The following is a 25,426-nucleotide window of genomic DNA, read 5'->3' as shown; positions in this document are numbered from 1 at the left end:
TCTCTGGACCTCCAGCTGTCCCACCAGCACCCCTTCTGTGAACTGGCTGCTCTCTCTGACCAGGTCCCTCTTTCTTGCCAGAACTGAGCCAGGATGGCACCCCCGCTGCTGGCCGGCCCCACGGACGCTGTGCACACTCAGAGTCACCCCGACACTCCGGGGCAGCCACCCCCCGAGCCCAGCCACGGCACCTGTCCTGGATGAGCCTGTCTCCTGGTGTGTGTAGGCAGTGCCCACCCCCAAACCCTTACTCCATATCTGCTCTCTCTCTTCTGTGTCCCCTACCCTGGTATCCTGTGCTCTCAACTGGACCCCATAGATGTCACACCTCACGGCCTAACTCCTACCTCCCAGGCAGGTAAATAATTCCCCCTCATGGATTCTTACCATACCTTCTCCTCCAGACCCATCTTTGCCTGTGTGTGGATAATTTTCCTCTATAACTCAAATACCCATCAGTTCCTTCACAAGGCAGAGTAGTGGTGAGGTCAAGGGCATAGACCAGAAGGCCAGACTGCCCAGCTGTGAGTCCTAACTCTGCCACTCTCTAGCAGGTTCTTAGGCAAATTCCATTCCCTCTTTGTGCCTTAAAACAGGGCCTGGCACTTAGTGCTGCGTAGAACTGGGCCTTGCGGGGTGGGGTCAGCTTGGGGAGGCAAAGGAGAAGAGGACTGGATTTTAGCCATTGGGAGCAGTCCGGGCTGAGCGTCTCCCCCAGTATTTGATAGGGTGTTCTTTACCTGCGATGCCCTCTCCCCCCAGGGCTGTTTCAGGTCAGCCTTAAGCCGACCCGTCTTCTGGTCCCCGCTGACCCCCGTATCGCCTGTCCCGTTACTGCCTTTGCTTCAGTCCATTATGTTTTTCCTTCTCAGCTTGTGTCTTTCCTTTGTGTCTTTGCCTGTCCGCCCAGCTCTCTCATTTGAACTTTGAGTGGATAAGAGCTTTTTACTTAAATTTCAGAGCAGTGTATAAATAGGCTGCTTCGTTTCAGCCAGCAGGTAAAAGCTTTCGTCAAATTGTGCCTCCTTCCCGCAGCACTGTTATCTGGAGCTCCCAACAAGGAAAAGTTGAGAATTATATTTTCCTAGTCATTAAGGCAGCATAATTTGAGGCCCAACCAGCAGTTTTCCTTTACCCTCCCTAGAATTGACCGATATGATTTGGACTGCTAATCTACACCTGTAAAATTTTTTCTTCTGAGAACAACTCTCCTAAAGACACTTAGATCATTACCCATGATTCAGGAAAGCCAAAGTCCAAAAACAATTGAGAAACAAGGTTCAGATTCACTCAGTGCAAATTATTTTAGCATGTTAATTAATTTTCTCACCACGAAACCAATGGAAGCATAAGCCACAATAGCCAGCCTTTGAAAGAATAACACGTAGAGGTGAGGGCCGGGGGGCTCCCTGGAGTTCTCCCATCCTGTTCAAAGCCTGAAATAGAATGGCATTTTCCCCCAAAGAGTCAGTTATGTGGGGAATGTCTGGCGTTGTTACACTTACATAATTCAGTATGTTTAACATTTTCTTTGGACTTCCATTCATCCGTCATCGTCTTCCACTTTTCAGGGCGAAACCCCTGAAAAGAGGAGGCTGTGAGAACGGGTGGTTTGTGAAAGTGGCATCAGCAGATCTGAAGTGGGGGTTGTTCTAGAACAAAGTGGAGCTCAGTGATGGGGTTCAGCAGACTTGTAGCCACAGTTATTTGCCCCTGCATCCCCCAGAGGGTGACACCGGTGTGTCCGAGTAAACGTGCACGGACTTCAACAGAGTTTCCGAGGATCCTGCCGCTCAGATGAGAATAGACGTTGCCGCAGTGCAGCCTGGCCGCCTGATAGGGGAGTGTCGGGGTGGGGTCCCTGGCCGTGAGGAGGCCTGGACCCAGAGGGCGGCTCCTTCTCTGACCGTGCTCAGATGATGTGGGAAGCAGGGTGGGTCGTCTGGACTCAGGAACTTGCTGTTTTTTCATTTATTTCAGGCACACTTTCCATGACTGCCATTTGTCCTCTGTCACCATTCCATCTTGTTCCTCGTGTTTTCTCCTGCAGATGGTTTATTAGACGTGCTGCATTACGTTTCTCAGTGTCACCCGTTATGAGAGCAGGGCTTTGAGAGCATGCTGACAGCTCACCTGAGCGGGACTTCACACGCCGGCTCCGTTGTGAGTCCCTCCATCCCTGACACTGCTGGTTTTTTATAAATCCACACCCACCCAACAAACACACAGATCTTAGCAGCTTGCCTCTTGTCGTAGGTAATTAAGAGTAGGATTCGGTTGTTTTAAGTGTCGGCGTTACCACCTTACTTTCCTAGTTGATTAGCAGTGATCAGTGATCCTGTGACCAAGTAATCCATCACTTTCAATCCTTTAGACGTAATCTCATTCCCGTGACTCCCACAGTGTCTTCAGTGGAAGGTAGCCTTTCCGAGACAATGGTTGATCCCAAAGGCAGTTACTTCTACAGAGGTGAAAAGCGGGGTTTTGTATACAAGTGTCATTTACTTGAGAAGGGGACTTACCCTATCACTACAAGGTCCTCTTCCTGTGGGAAATGAGGCTGCATTTACAACAGACTGTCTCCCTCTGAAACGAGCAACTCAGGGCTCCCCTACCGGTCCCGCCAGCTTTTATTTCTGTCCGAGTGCTGCAGTAAGCCACCTGAGGAGACTGCCATCTCTCTGCCGAGGGCACAGGGCCCCAGCCCATGTCCTCAGGTGCCCCTGGGTTGTGACTGGAATGTCTGATATGATAGGTTTGGAATAATTACTTAGTAGTTACCTGGAGAGAGTTGCTTAGTAGATATTTTACGGATGTGCGTAAAATGTATCATTTTCAAATTGTGTGTCTTTTGATATAATCACATAAATGGGAAACAGTAGTCAATTAAGTAATTCTCATGCTGTCTCTTACCCCAGCACATGCCGACCTGTCTACACAGGCACGGGATAGATGTCAGAGCTTTGACCTGATCTCTTGCACTTTTTAAAACTGGAAATTAGATAGACTGTCATTTCTGCAGGATATTAGAAAGGTGTAAAATTAGCATCTAGGTCAAATGTATACAGTAACTGCAGTAGGATCACAAACGTAGTTTTCTGAGCTTTCATTTATCCTGGCTAGCTTTTACAACAGCAAAGAGCATAGTTTCCAGTCTGCATTTTCTCAGAGTGCAGGATGGGCTGTGTGCCCAGCGTGTTTGGGCCCCTGCAGACTCCATGCAGCCCGGTTCCTGGCTGGTTCTGTGGGTGGTTCTGGTTCCGGGCCTCTGCATGGAACTTTGATGGAACGTTATGAATTTCAGGCGACAGAGACCCTGCTTCAGACCAAAGAATGTTCTTGCGTCCTGTGCTAACATCAGAAACAGCCCCTGACAGTCCCCGCAGCTCAGCAAGTTTGGGAAATCGGTTCTGCACACAGGACCCACCAGGCAGAATGAGGAGAAGAGATGGCCCAAGGCCGGCTTTCAGGGCCTGTGGGACACACGTGGGAGGGCGGGGGTGGGGGGCCGCCGTGTGTGGAGGGGCTTAGCTAGCACAGGTCAGCTAGTGGAGGTCTCCATCAGTGGGCCTCCTGCTTTGCAGGAAAAGGTTGAAAGGCAGTGCCGTGGCAGATCAGATTCCTTCATTCTCTCTCTGCCAGGTACTTATTCCGGCTGCATACATGATTGGAGGGATTTTTCTCTTTCCCTTTTTCCTAAAACACACACACACACACACACACACACACACACACAACCTGAGAACAGTAAAAGCTTTCTGTTTTCTTGAATGCTAATAAATTGGAAAAGGTCGTATCTGTTACCTGTGCATATTGGCATCAAGGGATTCATGGGATGTTTGGGGAGAGAAGATAGATGACTGAGCAGAATAGCCTTTGAATGGCTTGGAACCGAGTTTCTGACAAGACTTGAATCACGTGAAGAAGAGTATGGAGAGATCGCATGTTTTGTTTTGTTTTGTTTTTTCTTTTTTTTTGTTTTTGTTGGTGCACGGGCTTAGTTGCTCCACGGCATGTGGGATCTTCCTGGAGCAGGGATCGAACCCGTGTCCCCTGCATTGGCAGGCAGATTCTTAACCACTGCGCAACCTAGGAAGCCAGAGAGCGCATGTTTTATCAAGCTCCAGTAAAAGTAGGTTTTCTTAAATCTTGGTATAGTGTTTCTTCTTATAATTCTAATAGTTTTAAAAGAAAAGACTGAAGTCTATAAAATACCCAAATTATTAATTTCTTCTTATAGCAAGGAGGGCTAGGCGTCATATTATTTTGCTTTGCCCCCACATCTTCCAGTCTTCCCAGCCCTATGTGCTCCCTGCAATCAGCAGGTGAGGCCAGGCCAAGGAGCCCAGAGGACACCACGGGGCTGAATGTCCACTGGGTCCATGTGTGCAGAGGAGACAGGCAGGAGGCGCCCCTCAGAACACGAGGCCGTGGGGAAGTCTGGCGAGCGCGCAGACCCAGGGGTGGGGGAACGAGAATCAACACCACCCCCCCCACCCCTGACCCGTAGCAGCCTCTCCCGGGTGCATCCCTGTGGCTTGCTTCCCTGAAAGCAAGGAAAACATGGAAAACATATGCAACTCCTAAAAACAGGAAAATATCCCATAAGCTGCTTCCTCGTTGAATTTTCCCAAAAGTGAAATGTGGAACGTGAAATGTGACATACTAGTGTATTTATGTGTTTTCAACAAAAGAAGGATCACAAGTAAAAGATGGGACAAACACTTAAGAGGGGGCTCAGTTTTAATTCACGGGGGCAGCCTAGCTTCCGCTGGACCCCCTCTCCCCGAGCAGACCCACCAGGGCTGCCATGGGCTGGAGTCGCCCCCAGGACCACTTTCTGATGGGAGCACAGAGGCCTGTGACAGCACCTCCGGGACACGCAGATCTGCCACTTGGGCCCCACGACACCGGCTGCTGTCTCTGAGTCTCTCTGTGACACGTCCACACCTCTACAAGGGGGGGCCTTGGCACTGCCTGGCATGAGCCTGGCATGAGCGGCACGCATCTGCAATGAACGTCTTGCCGAGGAAGGAGCAGCTCTCCTGCCAAAGCGAGAAAGATGGGCGGCTGCATACGTCCCCAGGCTCGCTCACCCAGGACCCCTGCCTCCTCTCACCTCCTGGTGGGCTGAGCGCCATCCCAGTCCTTCCAAAGCCCCCAAAGCATCTCTCATCAGGCCCACTTGGGTCCTGGGTAGACTCCCTGGAAGCTTGTTCATTTTGAGATAAATCTGACAGTGCTTCCAGAGATCTGTCTGGAGACAGATGGGTCTTAGTCGGCTTTCCGTATTAAGAAGAGGCAACTCTGTCTTTCCAAGAATGACCCCCCAAGGGTCACGTCTGCCTCTGCCTTCGGACAGAAACGTAAGGGCAGTGACAGAAAGAAGCCACTCCTGAAGGACTGGAGGAAAAGAATCCTACGTGTGGAGGGCTCTAGGCTGGGCATCCCTGCGCTGCCTCAGAATCGCTTTTGCCAAGTTATTTAGCGTCTGAGACTGTTGCATTATCTGTAAAAGAGGGCTCATCGCACTGCCCCCGTGCAGTCACGTGGGGTAAGTAAACTTAAAAGTAAAAGCTGGTCCCCTCGGTCCCCAGCAGGCTGCACGTCTGGAGCAGCGCCGGCAGAGCTCTGTGAAGCCCATGATCCCGGAGCCGCGGCTGCACCCGTGGGTGCCGTTGGTCATTCTGACCGGGTGCTCCTGGCCGGCAGGCACAAAGCTGTGCCCTGGACACACGAGGCATCACCGCAGGCATAGGAAACCGTGGAGTCCTCCCTCCAGACCTGACCTGGGGATCCTCTGACCAGATTGAGCACCAGGACCCTTTGCTTCCACAGGGTGTCCGGCGGCTGCGGAGAGGGCGGGACAGGGAAGAAGGAGGCAGGTCCGGCAGATGCCACTCGTGGTGCCATCCATGGTGGGGACTTCCACTTCCCATCAGGCGGGGGGAGGTCCATTCTTCTGCCCCTTCCCACGACCTACACCTGCCTTTGTTGTCACTTGTCAACAAACAGCTGTGGAGCACGTCCTGTGGACCATGTGCTGTGCAGTGAGCTAGAGAACTAGCACCTGGCGTCTGCCCCCCAGGGGTCGGGCGGTGTAAGGTTTTAAGATTTGTGCTTGTATTAGTTCACTGGCCTCCCAGCCTCCAGGTGATGGGAGCCGAAGGAGCTAAGAGCGCGGCTGGCAGACCAGCCTGGGCTTTGGCACCGGTCGCACTCTGCTGCCAGCCTAGGAGCAGAGACCACACGCTCTGCTTCCAGATCCGTTTGCCTCAAGGATGTGCTACCATCCACTGCTGGAGTCAAAGTTTCTTCAGGAAAAGTGGTGTTTTCTTTACATATGTAAAGATGGCAGGGGCTTTCCGTTTGTGAACCCAACCCAACATGGCTTGTTCTTCTCTATCTGCCATGGTGGAGGCAGGGAGGTCCCAGGAAGGGGAGGCCAGCTTTGAAAAGAGCGACTCCAGTTCTCAGTCAAGTTGACGCTAGAGTTCATTCAATTATGGTCTCACCTTCGTAAGTGAAGGAAAACAGTCTTGCAGGGGATTTAAAAGAACAAAGAAAAAAAGCATGCTGGGTGATTGGGTTGTAGTATTCAATCAAAAGAACTTAATTAATGATGTCTCAAGCTGTGTGAAGCAGATATTAAACTAAAAGGTCACCCTTTAGCCATCAAAAAACATGCTGCACTGAAGTCTTTTGTCGGATGACTAACATATCAAATGTTAATATGGATTTTTCTGCATTTTTGTTAAAATGAAACCAGGGAATATCTGCTTCTTGAGTAGCAAATTAAGGAATTAGAGTCCGTATCACAAACAACTCCCAGCCTTTTGAGTAATGAGAGTACTTGGCAAATGAAAGCCCACAGGATGGAAACTCATTGTTTACTGGCACAGACTAAGTTAGCACTTGCCACTGCATTACTTGTCTCTGCAGTAAAATTCCTCAGATGGTCCAACAGCCCCATCAGGTATGAAGCACCTGTACTACTGGGTACCATGTGTCAGGTCTACGTCACCCCATGGGGATGTGAGGCTGCATTGGAAATGACTGCCCTTGAACCGATACTCCGCTCACGGAGGCTGCAGAACGAACAGATAATTTCCATACAGGGCAACAAGGGGAGGGCCCTACGGGAGCTGCCCCCCACCATGGGCTGGAAGTGGGCTGTGCACAGGGGTGAAGCCTGAGGGCCTCGTGCCAGGGAACCCTGAGCCTCTGGGACTGGGACCCGATGGATTGACTCCTGGGACTCAAGGCCCCTTAAACAGAGTGTCTGCTACAGAGGATCAAGAGAAGGAACGAAACGCCCCCCCTCGCCCTCGGGGGCTGGACGCAGGGGTCCTAAATCCCCTCCCGGTGGAGGGCGGGTCCAGCTCTGCAAAGTGCTCCTTGCCTGTTCAGTGACTTGTTCAGCTGGGGCCGGCAGCAAACCCCGATAAAAGGCGCCTGTGTGCACAGAGGCAGCCAGGCTGGGGAAGCTCGGAGGGCTGCGTCCCGGCAGCCAGCAGGTGTCAGTGGGCGGGTGGCCAGAAGAAACGCCCCAAGGACCCAGGGGTGAGGGCGGCCCCCAAAAGAGGGAGAAGGGGGCATAAGGTCCCGGGGTGAGGCCAGGGAGGAAGGACAGAGACGGCTGGGAGGAGAAATGGAGACGCAGCCTCCAGCGTGGGGTGGACACGGGTTGGGTGGTGCTGAGGGAGGCCTGGGGCAGCAGGGGGGCCAGAGGCAGGGTGTGGGCCGATGCTGCCTGTAAGGGTGGCTGAGAGGGGCCTGCAGGACGGGCACCCAGGGGAGGGCAGCCTGCTGTGGGCGGGCGAGAGCCGGTCACTGCTTTTCACTGAACGAGGGGGCCTGGCCGAGGAGAAAGGTCAGTGGGTTCTGCACCGAGGTCACGAATGGTAAAGCCCTCCGAGGAGCCCCGGGCTCTCCGCGACTGCTGGTAAAATTGCAATGACAGTGTAACTGAATATACCCAAAACATTCATTTCAACATGTTAATCAAGATGTAAAAAACTATTAAGGAGGTATTTTACAGTCTTTATTTTTGTACTGAGTCATCAAAATCCAAGACGGAGTTTACACCCCCAGCACCTCTCGGTTTGCACCATCCACCATTCAGGTGGCCACAGCCCTGCGGGGCAGAGGCTGTCTGTGTGGGACCCTGTGCAGCTGTAGACCACCCAGGGTCTTCGTCCCACCTGTGATTCTCTGTAAATTTAATGTTCAGGAGGAGTTGTTCCCACGCAGGCACAGGAAGTTGTCTCGCCGATCGTGCCGGGCTCCTCTTGTTCTGTGTCTCACTTCTGTTTTGCGAAACGAGCGGAAAAGAGGAGGGTCTGAGTCCAACACCATCGAAATGAAGAGATGATGATGCAGCCCAGGAATGAAGTCTCCAAGCATGTTAACTGCAAAGACCTTTAAAATTGGTGGTCGTGGGGAGAAAAGGCATCGCCAGGTGCAGGGCCTGACTCTCCCTGCTTTTCCAGCAGAAGCCACCTCGGGAGCAGAGGGCCCGCCGCAAAGGGAGCAGATGCTCAGGTGGTATCAGGTAAACTGATGAAAGCCAGCGTTCGTCCCAGACTGTACAGCAGGCAAGAGGCATCATGAAATTGGACATTGGGACCGATTGCCATTTTATGTTTTACTTCCTCTTTGGAGCAGAGAGCATGGTGGACCTCCTGCCCCTTTCACTGAAGAGAGTACTTGTAAAATAGCCCTTGTTTTTAGTGGGATTAAAAGTAACTCAAGGCCCAGCCATTGCAACCTCTGGTTACCATTTTTGACTCACTAGCTTCGGTTTTGTTGTGTGAGCCTTTGTGAAGAAACAGCCATATTTTTCAAAAGCATTTCCATAAAGGATTTTTCCCCTCTGGGGGGCAGAGCAGAAATTGAAAGGACGGAAGGACAAGGAGAGGGACAGAGAAGAAATCAGGGACCCGCTTTCATGTTCTTTTTGGATGAATTAACATCCTTTCGTCTCTAAAGAGCCCTTCTGGGTCTGGCCTCTGGACGCACCCTGTGCTGTGCGCCAGGCCTGGGTCTGGCCTCTGGACGCACCCTGTGCTGTGCGCCAGGCCTGGGTCTGGCCTCTGGACGCACCCTGTGCTGTGCGCCAGGCCTGGGTCTGGCCTCTGGACGCACCCTGTGCTGTGCGCCAGGCCTGGGTCTGGCCTCTGGACGCACCCTGTGCTGTGCGCCAGGCCTGGGTCTGGCCTCTGGACGCACCCTGTGCTGTGCGCCAGGCCTGGGTCTGGCATCTGGATGCACCCTGTGCTGTGCGCCAGGCCGTGGGTCTCTTTGGCTATTGCACCCCAGAGGCAGCCCCTGAGTCCCACGCCACCCAGAGCTGGCCCAGCCAGCTGCCCGTGGACTTGCAGAGGACGCCCGCCCAGGCCGGGGTCTTCCGTCCACGGGCAGATAGCACTTACCACGGAGACCCATGTCATCAAGGAGTCAGCTTGATTCCAAGCAAGTTATTGCCTCTGCGAGAAAGGTGATGATGTCACGCTTTCGGAGGTGGAGCTGTTCATTCCCTCCTCAGCGCGTGCTGCTGGGTGGACTCAGATCCCCCGCCCAGGCTCCACGCTCTCGTCGGGGCCTCCCCAGCTCCTGCACGCAGAGCAGGACATGCTGGCCGCAGGCATCCGAGAGTGCTGCAGATCTCAGAGCACCTTGACTGAAGCCACTGAACATTTCCTTGTGTTTTTTAAGGCATAAAACCCAGTGAGAGAAAAATAGTAGCACAGAAATTCTTCCAAGCAAACTATTCTACACATGGCAAACCACCAAGGTGACAAGCATTCCATGCTGTTTCTGGAAGGGGAAAGACATCTTAAGTGTAGGCATAGCCTTATTTATTGTCACCCACACATGAGTGTGAGAGGCAAAGCCAGGATTACACATACATTTCATTTTCTGATGCAAAAGCCATTTTGATTAATAAAAATGTGAAGACCTCTAGTCGATGGGCTGCTTTTGTAGGCTGGATTTTCTTGGCTGACTCTTCAGGGAGCTGGGCAGGAGTCATTGCTGCAGTGAGGAAACACCACCGAGATGCACCCAGAATCCTGCTGCACAGAGAGCTGGACGCTGGGGCCGGCGGTTGAGATGTGTAAGTCACCCAGTTAAGAGACCCTTTCTGCCCTCTCTTCTTGATGGGCATCCTCTCCTAGTCTAGAAGCCTCTGTTTATTCAAAGTGCCCCAAGGTAGAATAATCTGATCCTTTTGATTTTATGAGAATACAGTAATACCTTCATCACAGGCTCATGCTCTTTAATTTATTTACAACAATGTAGTGGCGTGAGCCATGCTAGGCTTGGTAAAAAGCTAAAATTATGTTCGTATTCGATACAAAAAAAAATGTATGCAGAATTTTCATGGATATTTTCAAAAGTCTAATTTTATGCACAGAATTTAAAATAATGCAAATAACCCTACATTCTAAAGTCTGCCAAGGGCCACATAATTTCAAAGCTGGCAGGCTGAGCGCATGTTCACAGTGTGGTTGGTTCCCGCACATGGGCACCTGTTTGCCTGGGAGACAGACACCCACCCTGTGTTGGCCACAGCCAGGGGACCTGCACTCACCAAGACTCCGCAGATGACTTTGGTGACCCCTGCAGTGTCATTCCAGGGCCACTTGGGGTGTGAGATCCGAATGTGGCCCTGAGGATCCTGAGTCTCCGTCTGAATTCCAGCTTCCATAGGTTTTAGGCATGTCCAGCCACACTGGCTTTGGAAATCTATGTCCCCACCTTCACTAGTGTTACAATTTAGAATATCTGTATCTTGAAACAGTACAGTGAGTCCCTCCTCAACCCACTTTCCATGCTTTCCATGGAAAGCTTTCCATGCTTTCAGTTACCTGTGGTTAACTGTGGCATAAAAATATTACATGGAAAATTCCAGAAACAACTCGTAAGTTTGTAATTGGGTGCTCTTCTGAGTGGGGTGTTGAAATCTCCCACCGCCACGCTCCCACGGGGGATGTGAATCATCCCTTTGTCCCACCCTTTGGCCGCTTAGTATCCGTCTCCGTTATCCATCTGCTATCTTGTTACCTCAGAGCTTGTGTTCAGGTGACTCTTATTTTACTTAATAGTGGCCCGAAAGCACACAATAGTGATGCTGGCATTTGGTGTATGCCAAAGAGAAACCATAAAGTGCTTCCTTTAAGGGAAAAGCTTAAATTCTCAACCTAATAAAGAAAGAAGAAAAATTGTATGCTGAGATAGCTAAGATCACTGGTAAGAACGAATCTTCTATCTGCGAAATTGTGAAGAAAGAAGAGAAATTTGTGCTAGTTTTGCTCTCACACCTTAAGCTGCAAAAGTTTTACCCATAGTGCATGTTAAGTGCTTAGTCAAGATGGGAAAGGCACTAAATTTGTACAATATGGTATTTTGAGAGAGAGACCGCATTTACAAAACTTTGATTGCAGTATGTTTTTATAATTGTTGTATTTTACCATTAGTTGTTGTTGTTAATCCCTACTGTGCCTAATTTATAAAGTAAACTTTATTGTAGGTGTGTACGCACAGGAAAAAAAAACATAGTATATATAGAGTTTGGTCCTATCCTGGGTTTCAGCCGCCTGTGGGGCTCTTGGAATGAATCCCCCGCAGAGAAGGGGAGACGGCTGTAGTGTATGTAATATCTAATGTGCACTCAACACAAGTTCTGGGAGCCATTCTAATCCCAACAACTCAGTGAGGTGTGAGTACTGTAATCACCCCATTTTACAGATGAAAAACCTTGATACACGGAGTTATAAGCATCTCATCCAAGGTCATCAGCAGTTGTGTGGGACCAGGATTCACACCCAGACAAGCTGGCCAGGACCCTCAATGCCACTGTCCTCTCCCAGCTAGACTGAGCATCCACCCCAGACCCTCAGCTCCAGAAGAAACCGGCCCCTGGAAGTGTGCAAGGAAGGCGAAACAACCACCAGGAAACACTCTCCAAAATGCCTCCCCTCCCTCGTGTTACTACTGGAGAGTTCATCTTGCGTTGTGTTAATTCTGAATAAAGCCTCTTCCCTGCATAGAGTGTCTCCCTCACCTCAGGAGCTTAGAGTGGCACCTGCCGCTCAAGGCACGTTCTCCGCCCCTCCCACCAGCTCTGCACCATAGGTATTGTCACCTCCAGTCCTGTCCTAGCGAGGGCAAGCTGGCTGCTGCAAACTCCCCGCTCAGGGCCTCCATCTCTAATCTAACTCACAATTTTGGAGCAGGAAAACTCAACTTCCCGGCTTTCCAGATCATGCAATAAGCTGATGGTAGTAAAAACATTATCTGTGGTCAGCACGTGAGTTGTTCTGGTGAGCCTCCCCCAGTCTGAGAGCTGCAGACACACAGACAAGAGCCCTCCCCCAGGAGAGGATCTCACCCAGCCAGTGGCTGCAGACCTTCGCCTGCTGCCCGGGGGGCTCGCTCCCGCATCCAGAGCCTGCCCCCCACCAAGCTCTGCTCAGCCTCCGGGAAACCCCGCCTCCACCTCCCTCCAAACGAATAGATTGATTTAATGGGGACACAGACCGAATCCATCCCAAAGCCTCTGAGGGCGTAAAGCTGCCTGAGCTCAAGTGTGTGGCACCAAGCCAGCTCCCTCCCCCACCCCGAGTGGTGACCTCAAGGCCATCCTGCTACTTGAACCGTGTCCCCATCCTCCAGGGCCAGAGCCGTGGGCAGCAGCGGATGGAGGAGCCCAGAGCTGCTCAGCAGAGCTGCCAGCCACACCTTGGGTTCATTTCCAAGTGACTGCCTCAGCACCCAAGGCAATCTGCTTCCAGAATTACCATTGGAAAATTCCCTTGCTTGGGAGCATGGCTGGGTTTTTTTTCGCATTTTGGAGGCTTTCAGCCTTTATTTGTGAATCACAGAAGCATGATCACCGTCACTGAGCATCTTCATTCCTCTAAAACATAAGACTGATATCTCGTGTCTTTTCAGAGTCCTGTACATTTCGGAAACTACACGTGATTGATTTACCTAGGGCATGGGTTGAGATACATGTGTGATTTGTTTTTTAAGCCCATGCTATTTCAGCGAAAGCAACCGCAGGATGCGGCGATTCTTTTCGAGAATAAAGCCCGGCTTTGGCTCAGGTCCTAATCCCTAAGAGCACAGAGCTTTAAGTCCTGGCTTCCCAGGAGAGCTGGGCGCTTCTGCATGCCCAGGGCTGCAGATGCTCTGTGAAGCTTCCTGCCTGGGTTTCCAGGGCTTGTTTTGTACCTGCTCCTGTCCAACCTGACAGCTTCATTAAGGCACATTCACATTTGTAAACCTACTGGCTTTGTGAAGAAGATGTGAAGTTTCAGCCTTACGCACTGCTGGCTGAACTACATGGAGGAGATAACCTATTTACATACTAAAAAGGTCAGTGTCGGACAATCAGCATTTAGAGATGAACTTGCCGCTGCCTGCAACTGGAGCAGAAGAATTTGGGCGAAGGCCACAATTTTGCTATCTGTGTAGACAGCACATGTGCAGAAGGATGCAGGGTGTCTGTGCTCAGCAGTCCAACAGAGATGGCCCGGCTCTCTCGCAGTTTAGAACTTTTCTGATCACTAACCAGTAGGTGATTATGTGAGTGTGCAAGGTGCAGGGCAGCCTCACCTACTAACAACTGTAATTAACTTGAGGTGGAAGTATTTGCATAATAGCTCTTCAAACATGGTTAGTAAAACACAAGCTCTCATAATAGACTTTAAATGATGTAGCTACTGGCTGACTTACCTGCCATTTGCATTAGGAAAGGTAGACTTTTTGAGGGCTTAAAACATTTCCTTTTGTGGTCGTTCCTTCCAGAGTCTTTTAAAATATCAACAGCTTTATTTGTCTAGCGTGTGTTGAAAATATTGTAAGAGATGTTGTTATAAAGGCAGGAGTTTTCTCTGGAATCTCTGCAGTAGTTTTGTCCTTATCCATTTTGTACATTCAGAGCAGAATAATGAGGGAATTGAGATCCATGGCTGACTGTCGGGCTATAACAGAAGAGTAAAGTCCCTCTAGAAGGTGGAAAACTAATTCAGAAAGGCTGGGGAGGAGTGTGGGCGGAAGAGGAGTCCGACCCCTTGGAGACACCAGTCAGTGCCCGTGCAGCCTTAGGACTGTGGCCACTCAAAGCTTTGCTCCCGAGGGAGGGTCCAGTTAGGAGGGCCTGGCCCCAAGTGGGGGGGTCTCAGCTCTTCGCTGCAGCCTCTTTCCCAAGCCTGGCGAGGCCAGTGTGCCCTGCAGGGACCTACAGTAGCAGCTGCCACCCAGGTTCTGCCAGGATCCTGAGCTGCATTCCACATTCGATGTCCCCCAGGGGACCCTCGAAGCCAGATGTGGACCCAGGCCCATGGTGACATAGGCAAAGGCTTCCAGGAGGGACCCGGGCTTCGTGTGCGGGCACATCCCTGGTGGCCGGCGTGCCCGTCCGCTTAGAGCCGCGTCCAGCGGGGCTCTGTGCCTGCTCTGCCTCCGGACTCAGGGAGAGAGAGGCCAGTGCAGTGACAGGCCACCTCCTCATTGGCTCAGCGGGTCACAGAGATTATTCGATCCTGCTTAACAAGTGGCCACAGTCTCGGGGCTTCATAATGCCTGTTTCTTACGACCGTGGTTTTGAAATAGAGCAGCGGTGTCACTGTGCTGGGGAGGGCCCCCTGGGCAGTGATGCAGGGTCTGTCCAGGGTTCCGCTGGGTCTGACTCGGGCCCTCGGCGGGTGGTGAGAGGCCACCAGGATGCTGCCCGGATGCTGCCCCCTCACCTGCCTGCCTCTCTTGCAGAGCACGCGGCGGCGCGGACGCAGCAGGCCCTGCACCAGTCGGTCTTCATGTCGTCCTCGTCGGCCCAGCCTTTCCGGGACCTTCCCCTGGGCCGCGAGCAGCACCGCAAGCTGCTGCCCGGCGTGGCCAACGTGCAGGCTGGAGAGGTGGCCCGGTGGACCGTGGATGAGGTGAGTGGCCGCTTGGGGCCGGGGGGGACCTGCTGCCAGGGTGGCTCTTAGGTGCCGAGTCCACGTGCCGAATCCCAGATCCACACTTAAAGGGAGAAGCAGGCAGACGCTGAGGAAGTGCTGGAAGCCCCTTGGTTGGGCCCTGCCCCACCCCCCACCCCCAGCCTGCTCCCAGCACTGGCTCCACCAGCTGCCCCACCCCCCGCAGGCTTGAGTCCCGGCACCCACCCCCACACTCTGTGCCCCGGGGGTTTCCTCTGCCTGGTGCCCCCAGAGCGCGGGGTCCCCTGCTCTCACTCCCAGGCAGCTCTGTGCTACCTTGTGTCCCACCGCAGCCTCAGGTAATCAGGTCAACCTCAGGTTTATGAGTAAATTAGATCACAGCGTTGCACAGGATGCCAGACAGAGGGGAAAACGGATTCAATTTTAATATAAACGTGCCTGACAGTGTTGGTTTTGGATAAGGATTAGGTAAGTGCTGGCACTTCCTGTGATGCTGTGGAAATGCTTCATACTTAAAGCAACACACTGTTTGACTGACATTCCTTTTGATGAAGGTATTGTTTTCACTCATCAGGCCCTAATTAATTGTTTTTGAATGAAAGAAAAGCCTGGGTCACTCTGAGGACAAGGTAGAGCGGAGCTGGAGTTAAACTAGTCACGTGTTTACTGAGTCTGTCCTGCGGTCACCTGGACTCCGTCTGGCTCAGAGGCGTCCTTTCCAGGGCTGGACAGGGAGAGAGGCGAAGGCCACGCAGAGGTCAGAGGTCTGGGGGGCCCGCTGCCCCCTCCTCCCAGGCAGCTCACGGCGTGTGCTTGGTGGGCTCCCCTGCCGGGCACCCTGCGTGGGGCCCAGCCTACCCTGCCTGCCCACCTGGGCCCTCTCCTTCCGAGGCCCTGTGGGGCCCCCAGGACAGAGCGGTGACAGGACGTGCCAGGCACTGGCGGGGTGTTTGGGGGGGGGGATTGAATGTGACCCTGCTCCCTAGAGAGTGTTTCGGGTCCACCTCCGCCCATCTGCGAACTTTTACCAGTTAGCAAAGCCGACTGAGCTAAAACCTGCTGTCTGTCACCAAACCACTGCCGGCTCTGCCCCTGAAATGGCAACCCAGGGCTCAAGGGCAGTCTTCCTCTCCTGACCTTCAAGCCGTTCCCCTGAGGTTCTGCGCCTTTTAAGTCAGGTGACAGAGGCCTGTCTTCCCTCTCTCGTCCCTGTGCTCCTGGCCCCCGGTGTGTCACTGTCCTGCTGAGACATCCAGGGAATGGGCGCAGCGGGGCGAGCTCTGCCTGCACAGCGTCCGTCCCCGGACGAGCCCGTAGGACCGGCCTGGCTGTCTGCCCACCCCCGCCCCTGGGCGCCGACCCCGCGCCTCCCCAGTCCCGCGGGGTGTGTCCTCCGCGCGTGGTCGCGGCCCCACCCCGCCCGGCGCAGGCTCTCCCCCCGCGGGAGCCCCCAGGCCACACCCGTGCCCTCCGCTCCCCGCTTCCTCTGCGAGTCTCTGTGACTGCACCTCGGACACTCCCTCGACGGACCCTGAACCCCGAGCGTGGAGACCTTACTCACCACTGGGCCTGCATCCCGAGAGCCTCTCACTGCGCCTGGCGCTGAGTAGATCACCCAGGGAGTGTTTGTGGAGTGAATGTTGAATGGCAAAGGCACCTGAGCTGGATTTTGAAACAAAAGTGGGATGTGTCCAAGCAAAGAAAAGAAGGGACGCCCTGCGGGGAGGGAACCAGATGTAGGGGTGAGTGTGACACGTGCAAGGGTGAGAGATGCGCGTGTCCCTCGCTGGCATTAATGGTGAGCCTGAGCAGTGGCAATATAATGACGCTGAGGTACACGTGCTTATTCTGCCCATTTAACAGACAGGGAAGTGGAGGCGCCGGAGACTGAGGAACCTCTTAGGGCCGCACAGTCAGAGCCACATCCTGAGCCGACGTCTCACCCCCGCAAGCCTGCTGCCCCCGGGGCTTGGGGAAGGTGGCCCACGGGGAGGATGGGCCAGGCCTGGGGCCGGGCGCCGGGCAAGCGTGCTGGTCAGGCAGTGCCAGCGTCTTAGGTCCTGAGGCAGAAAGTCATGTTGTGCAGCTTTTGCTTCAGGGAGATGAAAATGGCAAAGGCCGGCAAGGAGGGTGGCAAGTGAGAAGGGGCCGCGCTGGGCGCCGCTGTCCAGAGCCACCCGGGCTCAGCAGACGAAGCCACGGCACAGGAAACAGATGAGACACAGGACGAAGAGGTGAAATGAGCCAGTGTGGTTCCATTTATAGCCTCAGCAATACGCTGTTTGGTACTTAATTAGGATAATGATGTGTGAGCCACAAGGCCGGCACACTTCATCGGAAAGAAACGGAGAGTAGTGGTGCCGTCAAAAAATGGAACTCTGGGGACAGGATCCAGTTTGGGGGCAGAGGGATAAGATGGTGAATTGATTGTGGGACCTTCTGAGTGAGAGTCCCCGCAGGTCACAGCAGACGGGGCCTCACCAGGCACGATCCCCAGAGAGCGCGGCCAGGGATGGAGGCCGGTGGGTCCTCAGCTGGGGGAGGGGCGACAAGTGGGGGAGGCCGAGGAAGAAGAGTGTCAGGCGGAGGCCGGAAGTGAGTGTCCCAGGTCACAGGGTCCCAGCTGGGTCTGTGGGATTGGGCTTCAGAGGACTGGGGAAAATTGTGCACAATATATGTTTTTCCCCTAAAAGGAGGGCCACAGCTTTTATTAACTTCTAGGGGGTTCAGGGGGAGCACCATCCCAAAGGCGCAGGAATCACTGTTTAAGAATATTAGGGAGTGAATAGGAAATCCGGGAGTGGGGGCCTCTGATCTGACAAGTTTCAAGTCTGACACTGAACCAAGTGACGTTTAGAGGGTGATTAAAGGGAAGTAGCTGGTCCAGCGCCAAGTCTCGTTAGGATGGGGCGGGTCTCAGAAGGAAGATTCTCACGAGGGGTTGGGGGGAACCGAAGATGCCACGGAGGATGGTCAGGAAGCTGCAGTCATAGTTCTGAGTTCTCTGTGATGGGTACACACAGGATTCCAGCCTTTTACTGCCGGGAGTGACCTTAGACATTTTCTAGATTAAAAACAAAGCAGCCATCGGAGAGGCTTCTGTGACCATGGCTGCCCTAGGGACACATCCCAGAGAAAACAGTCTTGCATTATTCCCTAAGGTTGATGTTCCTTCATCTTGATGGCTCCCTAACTAGATGCCCTTGAGGACAAGGACCACATCTTAAATTTCTCTCTGTATTTGCACATTCTGTAGCACATTTCCGGGCACTGCTCCTCAAGAAGAATCTTTGACGGGTCAAAGTGCGGGCATTGTGATGGTTCTGTTTGTATCGCTGAAAATAAGGGGGCTCCCGAGAGGGCATCTCAGTGAGTACCAGCCAGGGGGGGCCACTGTGTCTGTTCTGGACGCTGCATTGAGAGTGGCGAGCGAGGTAGTGAGGACCTGAGAACGCAGCTCAGGTGGGGCTGGGGGGAGCGGGGAGCTGTTCCTTTGTGCTTTGGTCCCGTTGGGCAGAGATCGGAGCAGGACCTCAGCAGCTGGGGACAGGGCATGTGGAAAATGACTCATGGGTCCTTGTGCTAAGTTCCATCCAGGGAGGTTTACGGCGGGTGGGTGTCTCTGGCAGGAGATGCAGCACAAGGCCAGTCCCTCTTGTCCGCTGTCCTGGCCGGGAGGAGACCTCTGCTCCGAGTCGTGTTACCTGCCCAGTCCTTTGTCACGTTGCCCGGAGGCAAGGGCTGGCTTTTAACTCCTTTGCTGTTTCTGTGGCTGTGTCTGCTGGAGCAGTTTCTTTCAAAGCACAGGCAGGCCGTGAAGTCACTTTAGTGGTTCTAAAAGGAGAGACAAGACCAGATGAAAGTACGTCATTGTAGTAGAGGTTATTGTGGTGTGAAACCTCCATTAGGAAAGTGTAGCTGTGCACACACTCCAGCTGTGGTCCCTGGGGGGGTGTCTTTCTTACCCTGGTGGTGGAAATGTTCTATCGAAGAGTACAAGCCTTTAAGAGTAGGGACTAAATTCTTTTTTATATCTTTTTACATCTTTGTAGCAAGTGTCTTGCCAGAGCAGGTGTGTGACAAATGGGCGCGTGTGTGAATGAATTGAGGTGTCCCTGGACACACTTGGGCCAGATGCAGCACGCATGCACATCACAGACACAGGTGCCACTCAGGGATGCTTAGTGCCCTGAGTATTTCTTACATTCAAAAATGCCTTTTAAAGAAGCACGTATAGATCGCCCTGGCTTCATGCAAGGGCTCCCTGAATGTCCATCAGCTCTAAAAGATGGCAGTCACTTTCAAAGCAATCTTTACCCAGGAGGATGTGTTTTGAAAAATTCAGGATACAGAACTGCTACCTAAGCGTAGCAGCCTTATACAATCCAGCCCTGAAAAAGGGCAACTAACAAATTCCACTGTTAAGAAATGAGACCCGGGCTGGAAACATGGTCCCCAGTGGACCTGAAGCCACGAGAGTCAGGCACACGGTGCTGGCTCGGCGAGATGGGAGCACAGGCATCAGGAGAGATGTAAGGGAACAGCAGCCCCACTGAAGGAAGGAGGCCCACTGGGCTGCACAAGGATGCCGGGAAGAGGAGGTCACCCCGGAAGGAAGTTGGGTAGAATAAAGCGCTCAGCTCAGAGCCTGCAGTGTCATTTCTTAGTCTCTCCAAACTGCTGTGTCATCCCTGGAACTAACTTACTCAGTGTCCTTCCAGAACAAAACCAGGGTGTTTGCTGTGGGATGCTGTGCTCCCGAGAACTCGGGGAACCAGGTGTGCTGCCCCGCCAAGGCCAAGGTCGGCCTCCCTGGGCTCCAGCAGGGCCGCCATCACCTTGGGAAAGCAGCTGCATCCACATGGCTGTCCTGGGTGGAGGCAAAGGACAGGACAGCAGCTTCCTCCTTTGTGGACATGGCCCCATGTGAACAGTTCTCCAGATGGACCACAACGTGAAGAAGGAAACACATGCTGAAGGGGAGAGTGAAAGAGAACCTTTCTGATACTGTTCTGTGGTGTAGTGAGGTTCACCGCATTACACTGAGAAAATCTGCAGCAAATGGGCTTTCTACTGAAGCTCAAAATAAAATTTATTCTCAGGGGAAGAAATCCTGACTAGCGGTATTGAATAATGATACCAAATAATGATCCAGGCCTTTGGATATTTTAAATTCTGGCCAGAAAAGTCTGCCTCGGTAGATTTCATGGAACTTGTTCTTTACTCTGGAAAAGGCAGATTGAATAGACGCAGAATCTCTTTCCAGAAAGACAGAGAATTTCAGACACGTGGTAAAACTGTCCAAGGAAGACAGTAAGGACCGTGCGGGGGTGGGGGGCCAGCGAGGGAGACTGTGGGGCTGTGCCGCGGGGGGACAGGACACCTGCCCAGCAGTGCGGCTGGTTACTCTTTGGTTTAGAACATCATTTATCCCCATTTAAAAATCCAGTCTGCCTCTGCCATGGACAGCGATTCCTTGGCTCACAATACTCAGAAGAGGGAATGTGATCCTTTTTTAATCTGTATTTGTTTGCCCAGAAAAGGGCATTTTAACCTCTGAAAAACATCAAAGCAACACTCAGCCCTATCTTGAGAATAGACGTTCCTGGAGCATATGTTTACAAGAGACTGCTTCTGGAGTGCGTCCCTGTCCCTGGAGCAGGGGTGGGGGGATGTCCAGGGGCCCTGGTGCTGCCGCAGCTTCCCCAGGGGAGCCAGGGATTGAGGTACAAACTGCCCTGAGTGTGACTTTAGCTAATTCCTAGACCCACTTTCCTAGGTTTAATTTTCCTGCTATGACCTGCAGCCCCCGCTCCTGTGACAGAGCCGGCCCAGAAGAGCCCTCCTCAGCGCCGTGGCTCTTACCAAGTGGTGTCGGCAACACCTGGACTCGTTTTCCATTGTCACAATTGTGTGTGTACAGGATGCTGCTGGCACTTAGCAGGTGGAGGCCAGGGATGTCGCTAAACATCCTGCAGTTCGCAGGGTGGGCCCCACAACAAAGGGGCTCAGACCCAGCGTAGGAGTCTCGCGGGGGCAGGAAAGCTGCCCTGGAGCGCTCTGTGCCTGCACCCGGCTCTGCCTCCTCTGGCCCCACACTTCAGGGTTTCAGCTTCAGCACCTCCTGCCTCCAACTCTGCCCCTGCAGAGCATCCAGCACTCAGAGCTCCCCGCGGAGGAGCGGCTGCAGCCTGCCCCCCAGCGGCGCCCAGGTCGCCTCCCAGGCCTCCTCTTGCCTCGTGGGGGGTGGTCCTTGGCCCCGATAGCGCATTAGAATCAACCCGGGAACCTGATCGGTGCCTAGCCCTCGGCCGGATCCCTCTTGACTGATTTGGCATCTCTGCAGCATGAGCTGGGCCTGAGATCGCGTTTAAAGCTCTCCAGATGGTTCCAGTGCGTGTCCAGGGTGGAGAAGGGCTGCCCTGGGGCACTTACTGGCCACGTGTGGCCTTGAGGATGCTATTAATCCTCTTTGGGCTTCAGCTTCCTCATCATTTTGTGCGAATTCCCTCGGAAGGGAGTTCCCGCGTCCCCATGTTGGCCAGGCCCTGGGGAGTCCCTGGAGGTGCGGGTGCAGGAGATAGGACCTCCCTGGGTCTGTAAAGGCAGGTGGGCAGGCCCTCACCTTCTGACTGTCCTTGTCATCACTGCTGTGCAGAGGCCACTGCCTCCCTGCCCTCCCCAACCCCACAGGCCAGACAGGAGGGTCAGATGATGGAAGGTTCCAGAAGGCCATGGCTCCACACAGATGGAGGCTGTCACTGGCATCGTGGTGACTGTAAGCCTACGTAGGTCAGCCTGGAAATAAGAGCTCAGAAAAGATGGTAGGAGCTGGTCTCATTTCTGAGCTGGTGAATGGTAATGTGGCTTGAGAGTTACTGTTAAAATTCCAAGCATTTGAGGGATTTGAAGTGTATTCTACTGAAATGTTGAATGACTACAACCCAAGGTATTATTTTCGGTGCATGTTTTGAATCAGGCTTTCATCTCACGCTGTAGGTGGCTGAGTTTGTACGGTCTCTGCTGGGCTGCGAGGAGCATGCCAAGTGCTTCAAGAAAGAGGTAGGAAATGGAAAAATTACATATATTTCTCTACATCTAGACCCAGAAGAGCTTTGTTTCCATTTACTGAAGTGTAAATAAGGGCAGTTTGGGGAGGCGAGAGAAAGAGGTCCAGGCAGGATGGGGCCCAGCAAGGCTGTGTTTTGTCCCAAGAGCCTGTGGACTCAGCTAATACCTGGGGTGTCACCAAGCCCCTGCACTGTGAATGCAGCTACATTGGAGCAGGGAGGACCAGCCACAGGCCTGCACCCAGGACGGAGGGGGCCTTGTCTGCTCCAAAGTGGAAGTAGGACCGTCCTGTGTGTCCCCGCCCTGCCCCGGCTCAGGGTAACATAGAGAAACCACAGGATCCTTGAAGTTGTAGGTTTCCTCATCTGCCTCCGGGGTTGCTGGCGGCATCAGCACAGAGAGGGGATTAATTAGTGAAGCTCCATAAATGCTGACTGTTCCCACCATCACCATCATTGCTTCGCTCTTTGGACTACTGACCATTTGGCCTGCGAGTCTTGCCTGAAGTTCTGAAGGTTGGGGTGTGGCCATAGGGGGAGCTCTCCTCCGCTGTGGGAACGTGCTCATTACCCATGGGAAGGCTGTTCCACTCTCTAGAGGGACAGTTCTTCATCAGGCAATATATCAGACGTGGAAGCTTTTAAAACTCTTAACACACCACCCGGGGTCCCCAGGGATCCCTCCTTCCTCAGGGAGACACTGACACCGGGGTTTGTATTGTTAACTAAAAGAGTTAGAACCACAGGGCTGGGGTCATGGAAAGGTGTCACCCTAGTGAACTTCCTTCTGTCCTCGTGGTTCTGGAATCAGGACTCCTGAGCCCTTCTGTGCAAACAGGCAGCCTGGGTGGGGGACAGGCCACAGTCCCTGGGACTTGAACTCTGAGACCACCGTGGGGCATCTAGAAACTGGAAAAACAGCTTGCACGGTGGTCACTCGCCATCACGTGACCTCAGGAAGGCCATGACATTTCAGACGACAGTATGCTTTAAAAGTTAATAAATCATTCATTTTGAATGTACTTCTGCTTATAATACATTGTCATAGAAATCATTTTAAATACAGGAAGGTGAAACAGAGAAAACAAAAACCAAACCAAACCACTGGCGGAAGATAACTTCCCTTCACACTTGGTATAAAGACTTCAATATTTTAACTCTCGTGTGTGTTTAGAGAGATCATGCACATTTAATTTTACAAATTAAAACAAATCTTTCTGTATCATCGGATCATGTTTCGTTGCTTAACAATCCATGAAAATTTTCCCAAATCATTAAATATTTCATTGAGACATGAATTTTGGTGACTGTCTGGTCCCCCATCCTAGGTGACACTGTAATTTATTTCCTCCTGCTGTTTCTGAAGTGCCTGGCTGTTTGCAGTGTTGCACTGTTATAAATAAAGTCCCCACTACTCATCGTTCTCTTGCGAAACATTCCTGGAGATTCACTTGGTATTGTTAAGGCCCTTGATACAAATTCAGTCCAGATTTTTAAAAATGTAACAGTACAAATTTAGCCTAGGGACAGTTCTTGTACAGTGAATTCACATTTAAGAGAATGAACACTTTAACTTAGCTTCAGCGTTCTGGGGAAAACAGAGTAGATGGTGGTCAGGCTAAGATGCCGTGTGCTCAATGGTCCCCAAGCTCTGGGAGGGCATCACGTCCCCGTCACACAGCTCAGCCCCCAGGGGCCCCTGGGGGGGTGGGCAGCCAGACTTTACCAGCAGGATATGTTTATTGTGTTGATTTATTGACTTACAGCAGATAGATGGCAAAGCCTTCCTGCTCCTGACACAGACGGACATCGTCCAGGTGATGAAGATCAAGCTGGGTCCAGCCCTGAAGATTTATAACTCCATCCTCATGTTCAGGAGCTCCCAGGAGCTCACCGGGGAAGGTGCCGTCTCGGGCCAGGGAGTCACGAGCAAACTCCGCACCTGATGGGCCGCGGCCACCGTGTCTTGTTCTCTGAGCAGGAGCACTGGCCACGTGAACTTGATTTTGGTGTCCCCATGGTCATGTCCAGGTTTGATCTGGACCTTGTAAAGTGGCTGCAGGTCTTACGTTTGGAGGGTTTGATGGCTTGTGCAGCGCCAGCTACACAGAGGCCCGCGCAGGCTCCTGACCGCCCTCATCACGGCTCTGACGTGCTGCAGCGACCAGACCAAAGAAGCCCGCATGCCACCTTTATCCTTCTCCCTCACCATCGAGGAGGTCACTTCCTACTTGCAAGGATGCAGCTCTCCAGTGGTAGAATATCAGGAAAACCGTCTTCACACACACATTGTTGTGTTTTGTCCAGAACAGCATCTGAGCTTGGCTGCGATTTTCCCTCTGGGTGCAGTGAGTCTAAGAGAGAGAGGTCTGGTGCTTTAAAAAGACTTCATGTGAGAGTTGTGTATTTTACTCAGGAAAGTGTGAATCTTTTTAAAAAAAGTTAGTTAGTAATAAGCACATGTTTTCATGACCCATTAATTCTCCTTTGTGTTCCAGCAACCATTTCTCAGTTGTGCTGCCAGGGTCTCCAGGGGTCGCGTGAGAACAGCCAGCCGGGCACTTCGCAGGACCCTCCACCTGCAGCACCCTTGCTGCCTGGGACCGCAGGGACCCGCGTCCTGACACAGACCCCCCGCCCCATGTCCTCACAGCTTCCACTCTGGGGGCACCTCTGGGGAGCTGCCTTGTCCCGCGGGCGGTCTGCGTGCATTACACTGGGGCCCTGGGTACATCTTTACAGAGACTCATCATTAAAGGGAAGATGTCTAAAGCAGGGAGCTGGGGATCTGTTATTTGTTTAAACAACTTTTAATTGTTATCACCCTTTGTTTTGTGTACGTGACTACATCTGAGGCTGAAGTTACACGGAGTCAGCCTCACCATTATGAAAGACAAGCACCTCTTTTCTTACACCGACCCTAAAAGCCACAAATGCACTGTGGAATGAGAGCTCCATCATTTTGGTTGGCTTTTTTGAGGGGGAGAGAGGGTGGGTTTTTTTTTTATTATTTTTTTTTAGGGGCAGGAGAGAAAAGAAATAGATAAAATAGGATCAGACCTACAGTACCCATCTGCTTCAGTTAAGAATCTTATGGTTTAGGAAAGTTGCTTGGAGAGTTTATCAAACTTCAAGTCACTGAATGAAAAAAAAATTATTCTCTAAGAAGTGTGCTTACATTCTATTCTGTAGGTTCTCACCTTACCTAAATGGAATTTTAATATATTATGGGTTGATGTGCATTTTTGTTTCTGTGACATTTTATTTGTTGTTTGGGTTTGGGTTTTTTTTTTTTTTCAGACTGCCGTGTATGATTAAAACTCCTGCTTCTGCTATGTTAAAAATTTAATACATTTTAAATGATAATAAACAGTTAAAATACGACCCGCCACCTCACTACCTTCA

The 25,426-nt window shown here is 52.3% G+C and overlaps 1 protein-coding gene across 1 annotated transcript in view; it reads left to right on the top strand.

Moving 5' to 3' along the window:
• L3MBTL4 (L3MBTL histone methyl-lysine binding protein 4) overlaps nucleotides 1-24,638 on the top strand; it is a 246,039-nt gene extending 221,401 nt beyond the window's left edge. The window contains exons 14-16 of the mRNA XM_057698207.1: nucleotides 14,779-14,948; nucleotides 21,951-22,013; nucleotides 23,788-24,638. Of these exons, the coding sequence (XP_057554190.1) occupies nucleotides 14,779-14,948; nucleotides 21,951-22,013; nucleotides 23,788-23,967 (413 nt within the window). The 3' untranslated portion in view covers nucleotides 23,968-24,638. The remainder of the gene's footprint in view (nucleotides 1-14,778; nucleotides 14,949-21,950; nucleotides 22,014-23,787) is intronic.
• The last annotated feature ends 788 nt before the right edge of the window (nucleotides 24,639-25,426 follow it).

This window comes from Hippopotamus amphibius, chromosome 11, assembly GCF_030028045.1.
Source record: "Hippopotamus amphibius kiboko isolate mHipAmp2 chromosome 11, mHipAmp2.hap2, whole genome shotgun sequence".
NCBI classification, from domain to species: domain Eukaryota; kingdom Metazoa; phylum Chordata; class Mammalia; order Artiodactyla; family Hippopotamidae; genus Hippopotamus; species Hippopotamus amphibius.
Note: the sequence above shows the minus strand (reverse complement) of the source record. Positions and strands in the feature narration are given on the sequence as shown.